Raw genomic sequence first — 17,640 nt, forward strand, 5'->3', positions numbered from 1 at the left:
GCAAGCCTCGCAAGTTGTGTATCTGACTTATCCAACAACGAAGAGAGCAGAATCAGATTGGATGCATGTGAGTACTCTACGTAGGCGAGCTTATGTCAATGATGTTGAGCCAAATATTGAGCAGAATACTGATGCATTTCAAAACAACGAAAGTGGACCTCATGACATTTCAACTCAATTTCTTTTGACTTCTCAGAATTTAGTCGATGTAAATGTTACGTACGACAACGAAATTGATTTGAATAGTAGTGAAAGTGAAGCAGAAGATGTTCAATATTCGAGCGATGATGTCCGTGAAACTGATTACGACGAAAGTGAATAAGGTTCAGTTTAATTATATTGAATTGTACTTGGACAAGAATATAAATGTTTTTGTGCACATATTTTAACACATTGTTTGCGTACCTATAATTACGACAGAGCAGCAACATGGATGTAATCTCAGTTGTTTTTATAAAGGTTTATTTTTAAATTGAATTTATTTAAGCAACTAAAATGTTTTGGTAATAAAATTTAAAACATTATTTTAAAAAAAAATAAATTGAAATAGCGACGGTTGTTAATCAAACCGTCGCTAGTAGCGACGTTTTTTGAAATACCGTCGCTAATTTTGACGACGGTGTTCATCCAAACGTCGCTATTTTAAACATCGACATTTTTGAAAAAACCGTCGCCGATCTAGATCAGCGACGGTGTTTGTATCGAAACTCTATCAATTTATTCGCATGAAATGTCGGTTTATTTATGTGTACTAACATCTTTTCTTTTGTATTTCGTAGAATTGCTCGTTCGTGTGATCTTCCAGCTGCATATCCTCACGCACGTTAGATTTCTAAATTGTTTTTTGTACTGCAAAATTTAATATTTACGTGTTATTAGTGTAGTGCTGAATTTTAGCGTACGTACTATGTTATTTATGAAGTTTTGCGTAGTAGTTTAGTTTAGCGACTGTTTTACCGTACAATGCTATTTATGAATTTTATGCATGTTATTTATAAATTTTAGCGTTATTTTATTAATAACTCATGCATTTAATTTTTCAGTAGGAACAATAAGTTAATGTTAGAATGATAGATACTTGTTTATTTTTTCCTTGTATATTTTTTGTTAATTTAATTTATGTAAATAAGGATTTTAAAATTTGTAGGCATAAAAAGTAAAACATCAAACTGAAGTTGGATGGAGCGTATGTTGGAAAGTGGGTTCTTAATTAAGTGGTTAATGGGTTTTTAAGATATTTGTAACAACGAATTTTTTGTATTTGCAGTTTATTTACTATGTCTGGACATCCGCCTCCTCCACCGCCTGATCACAGGCTTGAGCTTACCATCCAGGATGGGATGTAAGTAAATTTTTTTGTAAACTTGAAGTAATTTATCGCAAAAATTTAGCTCTACTTATTTAAGTTTTTTAGGAAAAATATTAAAATAACAATTTTTTCCTGGTTATAGATTTTGCCCAGATAATAACACTGTCTCGAGATTCATATCAAAACAGTTCAAACTGCAGACATGTGAAACCGGCTCGTCGTGGAAATATGTGACAATTGAGCAGCGCCAGTGGTACTGGGATCAGTTTTGCGTAAGTCTTTATTAAATCAATCAATTTTTACAATAACATATTTCAATTTTTATTAAACTATTAATTTACTTAAATATTAAATATTGCAGTTGAGGTATAGATGGGCGGAGAACATTGACGCTCAGGTACGGCAGTTGTGGACCCGTAACATTGCCAGCCTATTGTAGTAGCCCGAATCCTATTTATTTAAATAAACATGATTAAGTATCTTTAATTAAGTAAATCATGTGTAATTTGGCTTTAGAGTTCGTGTGAGTAAGCCGAGGTGTAGCCCAGAAAGGGAAGAGCAGCCCGGGAAGGGAAGATCAGCCCGGGAAGGGAAGAGCAGCCCGGGAAGGGAAGATCAGCCAGGAAGGGAAGAGCAGCCCGGGAAGGGAAGATCAGCCCGGGAATAGTATTTGGTTGACACGTTCATGCATGTAAGGTGAGGTGTCTTTGTGCATGCTGCTTAGCGACAGATGTCCGGATGCATGGGATTTGGTTGACACGTTCATGCATGTAAGGTGAGGTGTCTTTGTGCATGCTGCCTAGCGACAGATGTTCGGATGCATGGGATTTGGTTGACACGTTCATGCAGGTAAGTTCCGAGCTGAGGTCTATAAATAGGGCATGGGATTTCTCATTGTGGAGGGGGTACTGTGTGTTTAAATGCAAGTTTTAGCTCTCTAGATCAGCCCGGGAAGGGAAGATCAGCCTGGGAAGGGAAGAGCAACCCGGGAAGGGAAGAGCAGCCCGGGAAGGGAAGATCAGCCAGGAAGGGAAGAGCAGCCCGGGAAGGGAAGATCAGCCCGGGAAGGGAAGAGCAGCCCGGGAAGGGAAGAGCAACCCGGGAAGGACAGAGCAGCCCGGACAGAGCAGCCGGGCATAGCCGACGGTCCGAGAAGGGCAGTCAGGGAGCTCAGTATCGTCAGGGCTGACGACGGACTAGACCCGATTGATAGGATTTCCCGTGGACTAGGATTGCTTTACTAGAGGTACGAAAGTACTATCCGAGATATCCTGGTCGAGTATACATTCTTATATGTGTTGCATGATTATTTGCTACATTGATATATGTCATATGATGCATGCTATTATGTCACGCTTTATGCTGCATGTTGCATTTTATCTTGAGCCGTATCTCTTTCGAGATAGCCTTTATTGTTGAGCTGTATCTCTTTCGAGATAAGCTATATCTTGTGGGGCCGCTCAGCCCTGTCTTATGGACGCATGGACACCGAGAGTACACAGTGGCCGACGGGTCCGGAGGGCTTCGGTGATCCGGGACATTTTAGGTCCACGTCTGATCTTGTAGTGGATGCAGTGACCCAGAGGAGTACCGCGCGGCACTATCCACTTGGCGCCTCTAGACTGAGCATATTGAGATCTTTTGTGACTCCTGTTTCTTGACTACCCTGGTATCATATGATAGCATGTGCATTTCATATAGGCTTGTATACTCATGCTTTTGTACTGGGCGTTCTTATCGCTCACGTCCTCGGTTTTGTTTATCTTGGACACCCCATTCCCACGGGGCAGGCCTCAGGTTGGATGGCTCAGGAGGAGGATGATGAGGACGTTGAGTAGCCGGTTGGTTTAGTTCTTCAGTACTGTTTGTTTCGATATGGTTGTACCGCATATTTTTATTCTGAGTTATTCTGGACTTCATTTGGTGACCATTTCCGCAATTATCTCTGATTGTTATTAATTGCATGCTTAATTCTTGATTAGTAGGTGATTCTGGAACGGGTCACTACATTTATGGTATCAGAGCATGCATATGATATTGGGATATAGATTCTGTTTTGGGATTTTCGTTGACCATTTTACCATTTTCCCCATTCTATCTTGTAGCGATGGCTGACCACCTTGGTGATGAGAGTAGTCAGGGGAGTGTAGGTCGTTGGTGTGACCAGGACGATCTTAGGCGTCATCGTGAACATCGTCATCGTCGTGATGGCCCTAGGCGTTTTGAGATGCACCGTTTCATTCAGATGGGGCCTAAGCCTTTAGTTGGTGGTGAGACTCACGATGTTGCTGAGGATTGGTTAGAGCGCATGGAGAGTTGTTTCCGTGCATTTCAGTGCACCGAAGAGCAGCAGATGGAGACCCTTGGTTTTCTTCTCGAGGGCCGTGCGTGCAAGTGGTGGCGATCGACTTCTGCGCCGATAGTCCAGGCTCAGGGTAGGGTGACTTGGGCCGAATTCCGTGCAGCTTTCATTTTCCTCCAGCCCTTCGCCAGGCAAAGACGATTGAACTTCTGAATCTTAAGCAAGGGAGTATGTCTGTTGATGCATATCAGCAGAAGTTCTTCGAGTTGTTGCCCTTTGCTCCTCATATTAGTGGCAGTTCTGAGGCCAAGTATGACCATTTCCTTCAGGGTCTTAACCAGGAGATCTTTGATCGAGTCACTGTCTGCGATAATCCTACTTCTTATGATGGGTTAGTGAACCGGTGTCGCCAGGCAGAGATCAGTATCCAGCGTGGTAGGTCTATTCTTTCTTCTAGACCTCCGAATACTTTGAGCCCTCGATCTCAGTCTTTCAAGAAGTCAGGTTCTTCTTCTTCTGGATCTGGATCTCGATCTAGCGGTGTTTTTCGCTTTGGTAAGAAGAAGATTTCTTGTGTGCATTGTGGAAAGAACCATCCATCTGAGCAGTGCCGATCAGCCGCGGGAGCTTGTTTTCAGTGCGGAGAGATGGGTCATCTTAAGAAAAATTGTCCTCAGTTGCGAGGTGGAGCAGGATCTGGTTCCGGATCTCAGACGACTGTTCAGCAGAGGATGCAGGGTCAGGCAATGGGTAGTTCAAACCTTCGACCTCGTGCCCAAGGTCAGGTATTTGCGCTGAACCAGGATCAGGCTGCAGATGAGATAGGGAGAGTCATAGCAGGTACTTTTTGTTTATGCGGTATTCCTGCTTTTGTTCTTATTGATACCGGAGCATCACATTCATTCATTTCTGCACGATTTGTTAAGCGTCATAAGTTACCGTATGTTTCTCTAGACGTCATTCTTTCCGTTTTTACTCCGATGGGTCATTCGGTGTTAGCAAAGCGTCTAGTGATGGGTTGTCCTTTAGATTTTGAGGGTAACGAATTGACTGCGAATCTTATGATCCTAGAGATGGAAGATTTTGATTGTATTCTGGGTATAGACCTGTTGACTACCTACCGAGCTACTGTGGATTGTTACCAGAAGCTTGTTCAGTTTCGTACGACTGAGAGCTCTAGTTGGTTTTTCTATGGTGAGGGAGCGCGACCTCCGATGCCAGTGGTATCTGCTCTGAAAGCCTGTCGTGCTTTAGAGTCGGGCGGGGAAGGCTACCTCATCTATGCGATTGATTCATCCACAAGTAGTGTTGGTACAGATGATATTCCAGTGGTTTGTGAATTTCCTGATGTTTTCCCAGATGAGATTCCTGGTTTTCCTCCGATTAGAGATGTGGAATTTGGCATCGAATTAATGCCAGGGACTACACCGATTTCTCGTGCCCCCTATCGTCTTGCTCCGTCAGAGATGAGGGAATTGAAGCAGCAATTGCAGGATCTTCTTGATAAAGGTTATATTCGTCCGAGTGTTTCACCTTGGGGAGCTCCAGTCTTGTTTGTCAAGAAAAAGGATGGATCGATGCGATTGTGTATTGATTATCGCCAGCTGAATCGTGTGACGATCAAAAACAAGTATCCATTACCTCGTATTGATGACTTGTTCGATCAGCTTCAGGGTACCTCTGTTTACTCCAAGATTGACTTGCGATCGGGTTATCATCAGATGAGAGTCAGAGATGATGATATTTCCAAGACTGCATTTCGTACTCGATATGGGCATTACGAGTTTCTAGTTATGCCATTCGGATTGACAAATGCGCCAGCGGTGTTCATGGATCTGATGAACCGAGTCTTTCGGGATTTTCTAGATCAGTTTGTTGTGGTTTTCATCGACGATATCTTAATTTATTCTCACAGTGTGGAAGAGCATACCCAGGATTGTGTTGCAGATTCTTCGCGAGAAGCAATTGTATGCTAAGCTGAGTAAGTGCGAGTTCTGGATTAATCGTGTAGTATTCCTTGGTCATGTGATTTCCAAGGAAGGAGTTTCTGTGGATCCTAGCAAGATTGAGGCAGTGCTGAATTGGTCACGTCCGACGACAGTGGCCGAGATCCGTAGTTTTCTAGGTCTGGCAGGGTATTATCGTCGCTTCATCGTGAATTTCTCTCAGGTAGCTAGACCATTGACGCAGCTTACTCGGAAGGATGTTCCATTTGAGTGGTCATCTGAGTGCGAAGATAGTTTCAGAGAGCTTCGTCGACTTCTGACTTCTGCACCTGTTTTGGCGTTACCGTCAGGATCTGATGGTTTCAGTGTTCACACCGATGCCTCCTTTCAAGGCTTAGGGTGTGTGTTGACGCAGAATGGTCATGTGATCGCTTATGCTTCCAGACAGTTAAAATCTCACGAGGAAAAGTATCCTATTCATGATCTAGAGTTGGCAGCTATTGTGTTTGCGCTGAAGATCTAGCGTCATTATTTGTACGGTGTTCAGTTTGAAATCTTTACTGATCATAAGAGTCTGAAGTATCTGTTCACTCAGGCTGAGTTGAACATGAGACAACGTCGTTGGATGGATTTACTTAAGGATTATGACTGTGTGATCAAGTACCATTCAGGTTCTGCGAATCTCACAGCCGATGCTCTTAGTCGCAAGGTGAGAGCCTCTGCACTTCAGACCAGTGCTATGTCTAGTACTATCCAGGATTGTTGTTCGTTGGGGTTTAAATTCAAACATCGGAAAGGTATGGAGAGCATTCGTGTTGCTACTATTTTATCTGAGCCAACTTTGTTCACTCGGATTCGAGATGCTCAGATGTCTGATCTCAAGACTCAGAGATTAGCTCGGTTAGTTGGTGGAGATAGCAATTTCCATTATCAGTCTAATGGTCTTCTGTGTTTGTCTAACCGGGTTGTAGTACCAGAGGATGATACTTTGAGGGAAGAGATCTTGTCTCAGGTTCATCGAAGCAAGTTGAGTGTTCATCCGGGAAGCAACAAGATGTATAAAGATTTGAGGACACGATTTTGGTGGAAAAAGATGAAGCGCAGCATTTATCAGTTTGTCTCCAAGTGTCTAGTTTGTCAGCAGGTTAAGGCAGAGCATCGTCGACCGGGAGGATCATTGTTGAACTTACCTATTCCTGAATGGAAGTGGGAGCATATCACGATGGATTTCATTACTCACTTGCCATTGTCTTCGAGGAACACTGATGCTATTTGGGTAGTGGTGGATCGACTCACCAAGTCTGCTCATTTTCTGTCATATAACCGTGATTTCACTTTCGATCGTATGGCTCGATTGTATATTCAAGAGATTGTACGTTTGCATGGAGTGCCAGTCAGTATTGTTAGTGACAGAGTTCCTCGTTTTACCTCACGATTTTGGGGTAGTTTCCAGTCAGCATTGGGTACTTCACTAAGTTTGAGTACTGCTTATCATCCAGAGACCGACGGTCAGTCAGAGAGGACTATCCGTACACTTGAGGATATGTTGCGAGCTTGTGTTATGGATTTCGGAACCGCTTGGCAGGATCATTTGCCTTTGATTGAGTTCGCGTACAACAACAGCTATCATCGTGGTATTGGTATGGCACCATTTGAGGCGTTGTATGGACGACGTTGTCGTACTCCGTTATTCTGGGACGAAGTTGGGGAACGACATGTTGAGGGACCGGAGTTAGTCCAGCAGGCTATTGATAAGGTTGCAGTAATCAAGAAGCGGATTAAGACTGCTCAGGATCGACAGGCTAGTTATGCGAACACCAAGCGTCGACCTCTTCAATTTCAGCCAGGTGAGAAAGTGTTTCTCCGAGTTTCGCCTTTTCGCAGGATTTTGAGATTTGGTCTCAAGGGTAAGCTATCCCCAAGATTTATTGGTCCCTTTGAGATATTGGAAAGCGTGGGAGATTTGGCTTACAGACTTGTATTGCCGCCGTACCTATCAAGTATTCATGATGTGTTCCACGTATCTTTGTTGAGACGATATGTAGCAGATGAGTCTCACATCTTACATCCCTCTGAAGTTCAACTTGATTCGGATTTGTCTTACGTGGAACGACCAGTTCGGATTCTCGATCGCAAAGACAAGGTGTTGCGGAATAAGATCATTCCTCTTGTCTTAATTCAGTGGCAGCGCAGAGGCACTGAAGAAGCCACTTGGGAGTTAGAGAGCCGTATGCGTTCAGAGCATCCAGAGCTCTTTTGAGTTGTACTGTAGTTGTACTATGGATGTATGTGTGTTTTCACGTTGTAAACCAAACATCGGTTGTATTCAACAGTATTTGAGCTGTTTATGTAATTGAGCTGTTTATCGATGCTGTGATTTCGTTTCGTTCTTCTTCTAGCCTGATTTCGAGGACGAAATTTTTTTAAGTGGGGGAGAATGTAGTAGCCCGAATCCTATTTATTTAAATAAACATGATTAAGTATCTTTAATTAAGTAAATCATGTGTAATTTGGCTTTAGAGTTCGTGTGAGTAAGCCGAGGTGTAGCCCAGAAAGGGAAGATCAGCCCGGGAAGGGAAGATCAACCAGGAAGGGAAGAGCAGCCCGGGAAGGGAAGATCAGCCAGGAAGGGAAGAGCAGCCCGGGAATAGTATTTGGTTGACACGTTCATGCATGTAAGGTGAGGTGTCTTTGTGCATGCTGCCTAGCGACAGATGTCCGGATGCATGGGATTTGGTTGACACGTTCATGCATGTAAGGTGAGGTGTCTTTGTGCATACTGCCTAGCGACAGATGTCCGGATGCATGGGATTTGGTTGACACGTTCATGCAGGTAAGTTCCGAGCTGAGGTCTATAAATAGGCCATGGGATTTCTCATTGTGGAGGGGGTACTGTGTGTTTAAATGCAAGTTTTAGCTCTCTAGATCAGCCTGGGAAGGGAAGATCAGCCTGGGAAGGGAAGAGCAACCCGGGAAGGGAAGAGCAGCCCGGGAAGAGAAGATCAGCCATGAAGGGAAGAGCAGCCCGGGAAGGGAAGAGCAGCCGGAAAGGGAAGAACAGCCCGGGAAGGAAAGAGCAACCCGGGAAGGACAGAGCAGCCCGGACAGAGCAGCCGGGCATAGCCGACGGTCCGAGAAGGGCAGTCATGGAGCTCAGTATCGTCAGGGCTGACGACGGACTAGACCCGATTGATAGGATTTCCTGTGGACTAGGATTGCTTTACTAGAGGTACGAAAGTACTATCCGAGATAACCTGGTCGAGTATACATTCTTATATGTGTTGCATGATTATTTGCTGCATTGATATATGTCATATAATGCATGCTATTATGTCACGCTTTATGCTGCATGTTGCATTTCATCTTGAGCCGTATCTCTTTCGAGATAGCCTTTATTGTTGAGCTGTATCTCTTTCGAGATAAGCTATATCTTGTGGGGCCGCTCAGCCCTGTCTTATGGACGCATGGACACCGAGAGTACACAGTGACCGACGGGTCCGGAGGGCTTCGGTGATCCGGGACATTTTAGGTCCACGTCTGATCTTGTAGTGGATGCAGTGACCCAGAGGAGTACCGCGCGGCACTATCCACTTGGCGCCTCTAGACTGAGCATATTGAGATCTTTTGTGACTCATGTTTCTTGACTACCCTGGTATCATATGATAGCATGTGCATTTCATATAGGCTTGTATACTCATGCTTTTGTACTGGGCGTTCTTATCGCTCACGTCCTCGGTTTTGTTTATCTTGGACACCCCATTCCCACGGGGCAGGCCTCAGGTTGGATGGCTCAGGAGGAGGATGATGAGGACGTTGAGTAGCCGGTTGGTTTAGTTCTTCAGTACTGTTTGTTTCGATATGGTTGTACCGCATATTTTTATTCTGAGTTATTCTGGACTTCATTTGGTGACCATTTCCGCAATTATCTCTGATTGTTATTAATTTAGTTAATTGCATGCTTAATTCTTGATTAGTAGGTGATTCTGGAACGGGTCACTACACCTATACCGATGGACCATTCATGGCTGGAGGAGCAAGAACAAGTATCCACAGTCGGTCCCGCATGAGAGATGGGCTTCTTGGAATGCTGCATGGCAGCAAGAGGATTGGCAGAGCAGAGCCGCGAAAAACAAGGCGAATAGGAACAGCGAGCCTGCAGGGACAGGTACATGGACGTCGAAGCACATCGCAGGTGCGAAGACGTACAGCGCTCACGAGCAGGATCTGGTATTTCTTCCAATTTAATTCTTTTCATTTGTACTTTACCATACATACATATATATATATATATATATATATAAATATATATATATATATATATATATATATATATATATATATACATATTTCATTACTTATAAATGCTAATGTTTTACTATTATTGAAATTATTTTAGCGAGCTCGTCATGGCAGAGATCCAACTTCATGGGAGTTGTACGTTCACACATATCGACATGCAGATGGAACTTTCGTCGACACACGATCCCGTCTGATCCACGTAAGTTTATTAAATTTAGTTATACTCGTTAACGTTACGTTAAAAAAATTCGATTTGATTCATTTTTAATCAACATCACAGGAGGAGATGGAGCGTTCCATGGCTCAGTCGGTCACTCCCTTTGATGGATCAGAACCTGAAGTCCCCAGCCCACAGTCGGTAAACAGCATGTTCAAGAATGTGGTTGGGGGAAGAATAAGGGGAGGATGTACGGGTGTGGGTCCATGGCCAGCACCTTTTATCCCGAAGAGATGGCTCAGGGGCGACGGGGTGGGTCGTCGGGTGTCGGTCAGTCGTCTGAGTCCCAGCATATGACAGACATGCGGCAGGCTCTAGACCGGTCGTTACGGCATAACGATGAGCTCGTCGATATGGTGCAGGCTACACGGGCGGAGAACATCATGCTGAGAGATCGCATGACGTCGCTAGAGGAGCAAGTCCGAGCCCTAGTTGAAGGCATGTCGCAGGCAGCTACTGCGCATACATCAGGCCGCACGCCGTCTGGACCAGACAATTCTCACAGGGGTCGATCCCGATCCCGTGGCGCATCAGTTGATCATTCTTCGCATGGCTACAGATTATCACAGACTTATATTCCTCCGATGCAGGGGTACGGGGACGACGACGACCACGACCACGACGACTACGACCACGACGAGACGCAGTCACCGTAGATGCTTTTTTTTGTGATTTATTTTTATGACACATGTATGAAACAATTGATTCTTATTTTTAGTTTAGTGATATGATTATGTTTTTTAAATTTTCTTGTCAATAGTTTTTTAATTAAACAGCACAATATACGAATTATATTTTTTTTTAAAAAAATATTAGGTCAATAGCGACGGAACATTGGTAACCGTCGCTGAATATAGCGACGGTACTGTGAACACCGTCGCTATATTTAGCGACGGTTTTTAAAGCAATGTCGCTATAATAAGCGACGGTTGAAACGTACACCGTCGCTATATGTAGCGACGGGTGTATCACAAACCGTTGCTATAGGGAGCAACGGTTTATCAATAACCGTCGCTTAATATAGCGACCGTGGGAAATAAACCGTCGCTTAAAATAGCGACGGGTTTAAATGAACCGTCGCCAAAATAGCGACGGTGTTCATAAATCAAACCGTCGCCATAATGGTCACGGTTATTGATTTACCGTCGTTTGGCGAGGCGACGAGGCCACCGGTTACGGCTAACCGAACCGACGCTAGAACCGTCGCTTTAAGCAATTTGCGACGGTTTTAGCGACGGTTTTGACCGTCGTTAACCGCAGCGTTTTTTTGTAGTGTTAGACTATAACTATCAACATGTATCCAACTTTTTATGTTTATGTAAGTTGTAAATCCAATAATTATGTTAATTATCTTGTTATAAAATATCTCTCGGTCTCAATTATAATATATAAAATCACTTCTAACTTGATAATGAAATAAAAATTAATAACATAATCAAGTGTGTCAAAAATAAAAATTCAATCTTAAAAAAAATCAAAACATTAATATTTGGGTAGGATCCCCTAAATTCTAACTAAAAGAATGAAAAGATGAAAAATGTTATGTAATTCTTGTTATTCGCTTGAGTTATCTTGATTTGTTATATTTCAATGAAAGCAATTGAAATTAATTATATTTTCTGTAACTAATTGTTAGGTTCAAATTGTGTCAACCCAAATAATTTGAAGGCCAATGAAATTAAAGTCCATCAAGTCAAAATATTTGAGCGGTTGAGGGCTTGATCCACCAATGATCGAGGAAGTTGAGGAAGATGAGCCACGATATATGTCCAGTGATTATGGAAGATTGCAAAACTGCTCTGGACAACTAAACAAAAAGAAGACAGAAACATCAGAATGAGGGAGGACAAATCAATCCGAACAAATCTACAGCAAAACTATGCATAATTCCTTATCAATTTTATGCAAAATTTCTCTTATTTGCTCTGTTGTTTATTGTCATTTCCAGCAAGTGTTTCTATAGATTTTAGCAATGTCCATCCAAGTCTCATGTGAAAGCTTTGTTCGAATTTATAACGGCATAATAAATATTGATGTTGCTTATGAATTCTTTCTTTAATTTCATTATATTTCTCATTTCACGTTTTTATTTTTGGAGCCATTTCGAGGGAATTAGAACAAACAGTCGAATCGAGATTCGCAACGCTTGGTAAACGAAGTCAGATTAATTCACATTTGGCACAAACACGTGCCTGGCACGCCCGAAAATTTCGTGACAAACACTAATATATAAATAAGTAAGATACGAATTTAATATTTCATAAATTTAGAATATGTGAATCCGATAGTCACCTCGTCTCTAGTGCAGTTACATAAGTGTAAACATCTTCCATTATGGTAAATGTCTATGTTTGATTGCAATCGATTAACGAAAAAATGCTCCCACGTAATAAAAAAAAATTCAAGATATTGTCAAACATTTTAGTAATAGATTTACTTCGAAATAAATTTATAAGGATCTAGTAGCTCTCTATATTAGCCCCATGTAAATTTTTATTGTTTTTTACGATTATAAGGGTAGAAAACGTTAAACCTTCATGAAGTGCGATTTCGAAGTCGCACGACTCTTGACATGAGAATATTTACACAACATAATCAGGACGAAAAACAGAATGCCCAAATCGATGATTCGAACGCTTCAATGTCGCCTCACCTCTCTCTCCAGCGTCCACGTACTAGAAATCTCTCTTCTTTTGCAAATGCACCTTAACGTTTTCGTGTTTTAATTCCGAGATTACTGAGTTTTCTTTGACTGTGCGCTTAGGTCTCTTTGGCTTCGATTCCGCCAAGGCTTTACAGGGCACATGGACGGTATTCTTGATCGTCATCTCTCAATTTTCTTGAAATTTTAACGATCGTTGAATCACAAGCCATCCTTTTTATGTATTTTGTTTCTGATTTCTTTTCTTTAAGATGTAGGAATAGCTTCCTTAAAATACTTGGCAATTTGTGAGTTTCTTGAAATATTTTGGCATGATGTCCATGTTTCTTGAAATTGTGTACAATTAGTTGCAAACTTGAACAATCATTTTCCGATAATTTCTTTACTGGTGGTTTTTTTTTTTTTATAAAAAAAATATATTTAACAACCATGACCGGATGCTGGAGTTCCTTTACTCCTGAGTCCTGACTAACCTAACCCTTATGAGTCGTTTGTTTCTGATTTATATTCTTGTGAGCAGTAGCTCATTTGAAATTTCTATCGCCTTCAAGTTTCTTTCCTTCTGCATTGCATTGTCTTGGGTTGAAGCAGTTATTTTGTAATTGCATACAGCTCGAGTATACTTGTAGCTGATATAGTTCGAGGGCATGATGTACTCTCATCAAATGTAGGAAGTCTAAATGGAGTTAGGGCTTTTTGTACTGGTCAAGGTGCGTTTAGATTTCTTATAAAAAAATTTATATTGTTACTAGGCCCTTCTCGTCTTAGTTTCTTCACACGGATGCTATTAGTCGGTACTCTTGTTGATCATTGGCCCAGTGTTTGACGATTCATTTTCATCTTTACCTTTTTCAAAATATTCTATGAAAATGTTAGCTGCTTTTTTTTATTTAAAATTTTCTGATCACGTCATTGCTAGAGTGAAAATGTGTTCCAGTGTTCCTGGAGCCTTTGAGAACTATCTCACCCTTGATTTTTGGAGATTAACAGAGACATGTCTTACTTTTTTAAGGTTGTTGTTCATATGTTAATTGTTTCCATCATTGATAATTTGATATTTATGCAAATTGTGATATTTATGCAAATTGTGGTTTCTATCGCTAATAATTGTCATCTTTGTGCAAATTAACCGTGTCTCTTTATTTTGACTGTTAACTTTGTCAGATTTGTCAATGAAAAAGTGTGTGCCATGCAGTTTGAAAGAGCTAAGGCCTATGACTGAGGAAGCAGCCAATGTTTTGATTCTACAGGTGATGAATACATGCTTGTGATAATTGTCTGCTTGCTGTTTATGGATTGGAGTTCATATTTGTTATCTTACTTTCAGGTTCCAGGATGGAATTTGGTTCATGAAGGTGATACATTGAAGCTGCATCGGTCATGGAAGGTTAAGACTTTTGTGAAAGGAATGGAGTTTCTTCGGCTTGTAGCTGATGTTGCAGAAGCAGAAGGTAACGTGCCGGCTTAATTTGTCTGGTCCTAATCGCCTGGCTTAATTTATGTCTATCCCTATTCGTCCTTGAAATTTTGTGGGCATAAGACACTTTGCTCTTTTGCATCCACATGCAAGTATGTTTTTCGTTCATTGGCTGCTGGAAAATCTGTCACTATATGGTTTTGTATTTGTAATAGGTTTCTTAGTATCTTGGAGCATTATACCAATCTTTTTGGTGATCTTCTCAATGTGCTCTTAGTACATTTATTTTTGGAGAAATAAAACTCGAAATGATTATGCAGTGAGAATAATAGATCAATAAATTTATGAATTTCACACCTTAATGTTTCAACAATCACATGTACTTAATGACATGTCCAGATGCATAGACCATCTACCAAGAGTGAGTGAGTTAAGACGCCAAGAAGTAACGTGAATATCAATTACGGTGGTATAACACTGTAACTAGACACAAAAATTTCCTGCTATAGGCTTTTTTCTTCTCAATTTATATTTGGCGAGCTTATTTTATGACTAGAATATAGATTCAGAATTGATATGACAGCTTGGAAACTATCCTTAGGATACGCCTGACTTGCTCGGAAATTATAAATTTTTTGAATAAATGATTGAATTGGGGACACGTTCTTCTTTGACCTTCTCCCAATTTTCTTTACTTTTTATTGCAGAATCCATAGAGTGAGACTGTGAGAGTAATCATTTGCAAATATATATATAAAAAGAGAAATGATTTTTCATCTGAATTAACTCTTTGCCCAAGTTTCTTCACTCGTTAACAAAATGTTCTTGATTGGTGTTGGTACGGCAGCTTAATTTAAGCTTGGTCGTACTGCAGCCTAAGTTAGGCTGTAGTTTTTATTGGTGTTGGTATGGTGCTCCTAATTTAGGCTTGGTCGTACGGCAGCCTAAATTAAGTTTGGTCGTACTGCAGCCTGATTTAGGCTGTAGTTGATGATTCTTTAATTTTCTGCATTAAAAGTCATATTTTGCAGGTCATCACCCAAATCTCCATCTTATTGGGTGGAACAATGTAGAGATTGACATATGGACTCATGCAGTAGGTAAAATTCAATCCATCTATCGCCTTCTTTTTAAGGTCCTTTCGTTACCATTTTTATTGTTCTAAAGGATAAGTTGATTTGTAGCTTTAACGTGCGAATTGGCATGCTTACTTGTTGTGTAGGTGGATTGACAGAGAATGATTATATACTTGCTGCAAAGATCAGCAGACTTAATCTTCACCACCTTCTGCGGATAACACCTGCTAACAAGTGACAAAGCTTTCATATGCAATTGCTGTGCTGGGAGTGAGACAGTTTATAACTATAGTGGCATAATAATAGGTGACCATGGATAAATTTCTTCCCTTTTTCTTTCTCATCTGTGGTTTTATACTTCTGGTTTTTGCTGGAATTGCCTTTTCATGCTTCAAGTTCCTATGCTATTTGAAAATGTTTGCCTAGAATAACTATTCTGGTGCATGCTTTGTAGCTTTGATAATTTTATTTTTTTGTTGTAAAGGGCTCAACAGTCAACACCACTACTTGATGGTTTTGCTTTTATCTATTGTTTCTATTAATCCTATACTATCAATGAAAGTGTGAATGGTATGTTATCGTTACACTAATTGGATTTTACCGAAATAACTCCCTCGAAATACAGAAGTACGTTTTTTTTTTTAAATTTAATAAAAATATTATAAAAATCTGTTTTTAGTATTTTAATTCAGAGTCTTCGTTAATTTTCTATATTTCTTTAAAATTACCGAAATATTTCTTTCATTTTAAATATTATTGAAATACTTATTTATTCTCATCTACAATTTTGTATTTATAAAATATAGGATCTATGTTTTAAAAAACCTTTAAATTGTTACAACATTTCTTTTATCATTGTTTATTTTTAAATTTAAAAAATAATTTTGATTTTAATAATGATTAATAATTAAAAAAAATAGAAGTATTAATCCAATTGAAAAATATATGCAAGCAAATGTTCATGTGCGTGAATGTCGAGTTTTCACTATGATTAGTGAAAATTATTTTTAGTCCATTGCGAAATATTATTTTTTTCGGGTTGAACTCAGTCGGGTTGATGGATCGTGTTTGATTTTGACATCTTTACGGTTACAACTCGTATCTTAGTGTGCGCACACATTGATACTCGAAAGGATTCAGTTGGTCTAGTGGTAGACGTATATATCTTGATTCCTGCAATTATTATTAACAATGATACAGCTAATAATAACTTAACTAATCCCACTATTTGATGAAGCGATGGGTGCTCTTTCAATGAGCTTGACTGCTGAACAAACACAACATTGCGAATTTTTTCTTTATATTGGATGTTCATTCTAGGAGTAGCCATCATCAAATTGATCTTAAATTTCAAATTTTAAAATTTCAAAAGGAAAAAAATAATAATTTTATTCTAAAAGATACATTAGAATATCTATTAGTTAAACTTTTTGACTCTGTCATTTGCTGAATAAACTTAATAATTACCGTACTATCTTTTTGGATCAACTTATGTCAAAATTTTAATAGTAGGTCTCATGTGAGACCGTCTTACGGATCCTAATCTGTAAGACGGGTCAACCCTACTCATATTCACAATAAAAAGTAATAGTACTCTTAGCATAAAAAATAATATTTTTTCATGGATGACCCAAATAAGAGATCCGTCTCACAAATACGGCCCTTGAGACCGTCTCACACAAGTTTTTACCAAATTTTAATCAGAGTAGGTATCTTGTGAAACAATCTCATATATTTTTAGTCGTCAGACGAGTCAACTATATTCATATATACAATAAAAATTAATATTTTTTAAATAAAAATTAATATTTTTTTATGGATGACCCAAATAGAATATCTATAATTAAAATAAAAAAATTCATGTAAGACGGTCTAACAATAATAGATGTGATATTTCTAGAAGTGATATCATACAAAGAGTGGAACATTATTGAGGGTGTCAAAACCGGCAGTACTATAGGCATAACAATATTTTTGTTGGGATTTGAAACTAGGCTATGCAATTAATTATGGTGGGAAAATTTAAAAATGGAGCTGTTTAGAATTTAGACGCATGTGTGAGATGGTGAATATATTAATGTTATTTTTGGTTGATTACCATCCAATAAGCATAATATAAAATAAAAGTACACTTTTCTAAACCTAAAGTAAAGAGTTTTTAGTCAATACAGAGAACACCAAAGGTCAAGAACCCAATCAAGACCCTTCACATTTGAAGCCTAATTTAGCTACAAATCAAAAGGACGAAGAGATCCTATGCACATTTCCCATTTTTTTTCTATGTTAATGTAATAATAATCATAAATGGAATAAATATGGCAGCATTGACTAATTCCAAGTATCCCAAGTGGAGTGGATGTCACATAATCATTGTGAACATTGACTTTGGTTTGAGGTTTATTTTAAAAAAAA

At 39.9% G+C, this 17,640-nt stretch overlaps 1 protein-coding gene across 1 annotated transcript; it reads left to right on the plus strand.

Annotated features, from left to right (window-relative positions):
• Nucleotides 1–12,621: 12,621 nt before the first annotated feature.
• On the plus strand, nucleotides 12,622–15,770 carry LOC140815038 (pterin-4-alpha-carbinolamine dehydratase 2, mitochondrial). Its single transcript, XM_073174144.1, has 7 exons — nucleotides 12,622–12,745; nucleotides 12,838–12,884; nucleotides 13,348–13,445; nucleotides 13,900–13,985; nucleotides 14,063–14,186; nucleotides 15,184–15,252; nucleotides 15,375–15,770. Exons 1-7 carry the CDS (start codon nucleotides 12,686–12,688, stop codon nucleotides 15,464–15,466), a joined length of 576 nt encoding a protein of 191 aa, XP_073030245.1. The 5' UTR covers nucleotides 12,622–12,685; the 3' UTR covers nucleotides 15,467–15,770.
• Nucleotides 15,771–17,640: the final 1,870 nt, after the last annotated feature.

This window comes from Primulina eburnea, chromosome 15 (assembly GCF_022965805.1).
Source record: "Primulina eburnea isolate SZY01 chromosome 15, ASM2296580v1, whole genome shotgun sequence".
Taxonomy (NCBI): Eukaryota; Viridiplantae; Streptophyta; class Magnoliopsida; order Lamiales; family Gesneriaceae; genus Primulina; species Primulina eburnea.

What these genes read in the sequence shown, in the direction of transcription:
- LOC140815038 (XM_073174144.1), top strand. Translation starts at nt 12,686, where the DNA reads ATGCCCAAATCGATGATTCGAACGCTTCAATGTCGCCTCACCTCTCTC. An exon ending in CTTTACAGGGCACATGGACG is followed by an intron (nt 12,885 to 13,347) that starts GTATTCTTGATC and finishes AATTGCATACAG; the next exon opens with CTCGAGTATACTTGTAGCTG. An exon ending in GGCTTTTTGTACTGGTCAAG is followed by an intron (nt 13,446 to 13,899) that starts GTGCGTTTAGAT and finishes TAACTTTGTCAG; the next exon opens with ATTTGTCAATGAAAAAGTGT.